The sequence below is a fragment of the Castanea sativa genome, chromosome 4 (genome assembly GCF_040712315.1).
Source record: "Castanea sativa cultivar Marrone di Chiusa Pesio chromosome 4, ASM4071231v1".
NCBI lineage: Eukaryota > Viridiplantae > Streptophyta > Magnoliopsida > Fagales > Fagaceae > Castanea > Castanea sativa.
The window spans coordinates 29,878,436-29,883,554 of NC_134016.1; the positions used below are offsets into that span (position 1 = coordinate 29,878,436).

Sequence of the window (5,119 nt, forward strand, 5' to 3'; positions counted from 1 at the left end):
TATAATATGTGTAGTGTGTTAATTTTTATAAGGTGTAATGTGTTAATTTTTATAAGGTGTAATTATATTAATTTTTATTGATAATAAGTAATTATTTCCTTATTTAATGTAATAAGAACATAATAGTAAATTTATATAAGTTACATTTTTTATCCTCTTGCTTTTCTCCTCAATTAAATAAAAGAGAGTTTTTTACCTGTCAATTTTTTTTGATTCCTTAAGTTGGCCAATAAACTCAAGCTGAAATATGTTGATTTTTAAGGCTGATTCCAAGTCAAATTGTGAAACCTTGCAAGTTGCTCCCTTTCGGCCCCTAGATATTTTTTTTTTAGTCTCCATTTAATCATTTATCATTATTACATCCACTCTTACTTTCCTTCTTTGTTGGGACTGCGTTTGTTCACAATAATGTAATTTTTTTGCCTCATATCATTACCCATTGGGCTAATAATTGTAACTGAGATGGGTCCATTAACACCTCTTCTCCTCTTCCATGGTTTTTATTTTCCAAAAGCAAATTAGTAAGAAGATTTTGTAACAAAAATTGGGCCAAAGCAGGAAGGCCCAATAATTGAACAAAACTGGGTAGAGGCAAGACTCGGATTCCAAGTACTGGACCCGTAAACGGATCACAAAAACACAGATACATATCTTGATTCTTCTCTGATACCTTATCCCAACTCACAGCCAGTAAAAAACACTCCACAAACTCTCTCATCACTCACTCAACAATGACTCTAACCATAGCCAACGGTGGTGGTGTTGGTTGTGGCAGTAGTAGAGGTGGAATCCTCTACAGCAACCCCACCAAACACCCCTTCACCCTCCTCCCCATCAAGCGCCACCTCCTCTTCCCACCCTCAACCAGAACCACCACCACCACTCTCCACATAGTCTCAGCCAAGAAATTTTCCTCCAGAACCGGACGCCTCGACGGCAATAACCGGAGGGGCAACACCACAACCAAAGACCAAGATGAAAAAAAGCAACGTAATGACTTGGAGGACAGTAAGTTTAACAGTATTGAAGGTGGTGCTGTTGGTTCTTTTGAAGATGGTGCTGTTGCTGCTGCTGATGGATATGTGTTGCCAGAGCTTCCGGGTGACAAGCCTGACTTCTGGGAAGGACCTCAGTGGGATGCTTTTGGTTTCTTTGTTCAGTACTTGTGGGCTTTCGGCATCGTTTTTGCGGTATTCTTCTTTTGTTTTCCTTCATTTCTTCTTGTTCCTGTGGTTTCGTTGCTTGATTTTCTTGTTTCTTAGTTTGTTTTTATATATGTTTTTCATACTTTTGAATGATGGGGTTTTAGTTATACTCGATGCTATGTTGTTTGACTTCGATAGAATCTTGTTGAGTTGGAAAATTAATGTTAGTATGATAAACATGAAAAAGTTGAGCTCATTGAGACTGAGAATGAATTGTAGATATAAAGAAAGCAACCTTACTGCATCGAAAGTGACACGATCCTCTTATAGTTCCCTTTCCAAAACACTTCTCCTTCTCCACCACCACCCCTCTTTGTGACTCCAACTATAAAAGACAGGTTAATTTATTTGTCACGTCCAATTGGCACAGCCCCAACTTTGAAAGTCCTAGAGAAGGTGTACAAAAGGTCAATCAACTTAATTTGTTTGAAATTTTATGTTACTGAAGCTGGGATGAAGAAGATATCATGGCATTGAAAGGGTTAATTTTGTACTACCACATAGGTGCTCTTTTCATCCAAACAGATGGCTCTTACTACGTTAGAATATTGATTAAATGCCAAGATTCATCTTTTCCCATCAACTTAGGCTTTTAGGGTAAGTGGTAAATTGTCATGGTATTTGAACAAATGATTCTGATAAATGAATGAGTGAATAAATTAAGGGTTAATGAGGGTATATGGATCTAGCAGGATTGCTTAAGTGAATGAATGGATTAAGAAACTATATATATCAATAAGAATGACACAAGATTGTTCCAAATTATATTTATGGTTGGAGATATTTGTTAATAATAATGTTGAAGGCTACAATTTTGGGATTTCTTTATTTCCTCGTCTTGACTTAACAAAGAAAATTAAAGAGTACCGAAGTATCTATATTAAGCCTTGTTGTTTTATCCTTGTATGAAAATTCAGAAGCCTTTGTACATGTGAAGGTTGAGAAGCTTTAATTTTGTACTGAGAGAACAAATACTGAGCTTTATGATCTTTATGTAATGCTGATTCAAATGAATTTTCAAGATTTTTACTTATTATGCACATTCTAATTTGACTTGAGGAGGTAGCTTCTTATGACCATCAAGGCTTATATTTTGCACTTTTTTCTTGACAGCTAATTGCATGTGGGGTTGCTGTGGCTACGTACAATGAAGGGGCAACAGATTTTAAGGAGACTCCTGCATACAAAGAATCAATTCAATCTCGAGAGCTTTTGGAAGAACCAGATGCATCAACCTCAGATGTGTTTGAGTCCAACCCAACAGAGGTGGCTCCTAGTTTGGAATAGTATCTCTATAGTGAGTGAAAACAAGGTTTACTTCTGGGATATGATATAATTGTAGACAAAGAAACATTCCACCTGAGGGCATCAAGCTTAGTAGGTAAATTTCCTGCATATAAGTTGTAACTTTGAGATTTGATACAGAAAACTTTGGTAGTATGCATTGAGTTTACAAACAAATTGTTGAAACATCTATTGATACGATCTCTGCTGTTTTCATGTCCTTTTACCAAGGTTCTGAGATTTGGTTTTGGGTAACTTCCTGTGATAGTCAAATTTCCTGGTTGAAACATCATGTAAACAGAAAAACTTTTAGTCGAAAGCAGGGGTTGTATATTGCTTTCTGATATACGTTAATCTTTTGAAGATTGAGACCTGGTAGTAGGACATGCAATTTGGCAGGTAGCTATTTAGTTTGACACACCAAAGATTTCCATGAGAACCTCGATAACCACCAAAGTGATCTCTAACAGGGACGGAACCAGGATTTGAATCTAGGGTGAGCCAAAGCATGAACCAAAAAAATTTCATGTGACATGGTTTATTAAAAAAAAAAAAATCATGGTAGACAAAAAATTGCACTTTATTACCTACATATTTAAGTCAAGAAGGATATAATATAAACCAAAAAGTTGAAAGTTACAACATGATATTCTAACCTTTTTCGAAGAAGAAGAAAAAAAGAAGAGGACTTCAGATCTCCAGATTTTGGGTAATTAGAATTAATATGTTGATTTTATCATGTTGACCAACTCACCAATACGATAATCTCATATTTTTGGATGCAACTGAAAATCACACTAATGAAGTTTTACAAAACTTTGTTTGAGGATTTTAAAAAATTGGGATATCAATATTAAGAGTTGGCAATGCTATGTCACTAATATTGGCTTCTAAAATAATTTTGGCATTTTATCTTTTGAAAAAAATAGAAATATTGTAATTCACTTTCCCATAGTTTATAAATCAATTAAAAAATCATAAATTGTTGTAACCCCTAAGGGAATTTTTTTTTTCTATGAGAATTTTTTTTGTTATGAATTATTGAATTATGATATTAGTGAATTGGGGATTTTTTGTTCATCCTATATACTATCTAAATTTTTCCAAAATTTTGGGGCTTGGGGGGTGCCCCCCCCTCCCCTCCCCTCCCACCCCTAGTAGGTCCGTCCCTAATCTCTACAAACTGATTTTTGTTAATTGGCACTTAAATATGTCTTCTTCTTTTTTTTTTTTAGAAAAGGCACTCCAGCTTGAAAATGCCTATAGCATTCTTCCAAGCAACCCGTTATAACCATAAACTATTGTAATTTTATTCCAACGAAATATATGATAGCATCCAAATACAAATAAAAAACCATTTCTAATAAGGGTAGTAAACATGTCTTCAATCCTAGACACCAAGATTTCATAAACACCTCAATACAATAATTTTGTCAACAGAAAAGCTGCCATAGTCGTCACAAGTGCAAAATCAACATCCGTCTTCAATTTGGTACTGGTGCTGGTGCTTCTGCCAAAGCCTAATCCCGTAATGTTGGTTCTGGGTGCTACTTGAACCACTGGAGAAGCTGAAACTCCAATAGTAGCAGAGGATTATGAAAAAAGCAACGTAGAAATTAAACAGCAGACAACTAAAATTTCTGATTGGAAATGCCAACCATAATGGATGGTCAAATCAATTTCTAAACTACAAAGATGTTAGTATTAAATATTGTATGCATACCAGCAACAGTCGAGTTTGCATTACTCCCCAGAGTAGAGTTGGTGTTTGTCCCAAGGGAAACTTGAGAATCGGGTGGATTAGAAGGCACATTTATTCCTTAACCAGAAAAAAAAGTACATAAGAAAAGAAACATGTATTAGAAGAAAATCAATAAATCCCACAATCTGCTAGCATAATCATATACAATGTGCAGTTATATAAACAGAGATCACTCTAGCCAGGAGATGGGGTGGGACACAAATTCTGGATTATAACACAGCTTTGCGATGGTTTATACCTGAACAAGTAGAGATGTTAGCTTGAAGGCTGCAAAGAACAGGAAGCTCCAAAGCAAGTGTGGTGTTAATAGGGAAAGAGCTCAAGGTAGTGCCATTAAGCAAGAGGCAGAGGCAATGGGGTTCCTGGCTGTAGAGTTGCTTGAGGTTGGTGCAGCACATAGGTCCTGGTGACTGGGCTGTGCCCTGCACAAATGATGCACAAGGGGTCAGGGGAATCAGGCGTGGTGCACATTGGGCTATGGAGGGGCTTGAGGAGCTGGGATCTTGGGAAAGGATGGTGGTTAGGAAGGAAATGAAAAGGAGTAGAATCAGGGTGGGGAAGGCAATAGGAGTTTGAGAGTGAAGAGAAGCCATGGTGTTTTCTTGCTTAGAGACATTAGTGTGGCCAAAAGTGTCTAAAATAGATGAAAGTGCATAGTTTGAGTGTGAGTTGCTACATGCATGGTGTGTGTTATTCTACATGCACTTCTTGTTCTCTTCTCTCACAGGTACATAACTAACAAGCTGTACTTCTAACTTTCTAAGCTCAAGAAATGACACTTGTAATTAGAAAATTAGAGCCCAAAATCTGATGTGTAATTACAAAACTTATCTTCTTGTAGCTCATTTTTGACTGACAAACGGATAAG

General features: G+C 36.5%; 2 protein-coding genes across 2 annotated transcripts; one reads left to right on the forward strand and one right to left on the reverse strand.

Annotated features, from left to right (window-relative positions):
* Positions 1 to 629: 629 nt before the first annotated feature.
* LOC142632142 (uncharacterized) lies at positions 630 to 2,709 on the forward strand. The gene is made up of 2 exons (XM_075806558.1): positions 630 to 1,190; positions 2,319 to 2,709. Exons 1-2 carry the CDS (start codon positions 732 to 734, stop codon positions 2,490 to 2,492), a joined length of 633 nt encoding a protein of 210 aa, XP_075662673.1. The 5' UTR covers positions 630 to 731; the 3' UTR covers positions 2,493 to 2,709.
* Positions 2,710 to 3,675: 966 nt separating this feature from the next.
* Positions 3,676 to 4,873, reverse strand: LOC142630261 (non-specific lipid transfer protein GPI-anchored 10). The gene is made up of 3 exons (XM_075804242.1): positions 4,490 to 4,873; positions 4,213 to 4,308; positions 3,676 to 4,057 (listed from the first exon to the last, which is right to left on the reverse strand). The coding sequence occupies exons 1-3, from the start codon at positions 4,842 to 4,844 to the stop codon at positions 3,906 to 3,908; spliced, it is 603 nt and encodes a 200-aa protein (XP_075660357.1). The 5' UTR covers positions 4,845 to 4,873; the 3' UTR covers positions 3,676 to 3,905.
* Between the last annotated feature and the right edge of the window lie 246 nt (positions 4,874 to 5,119).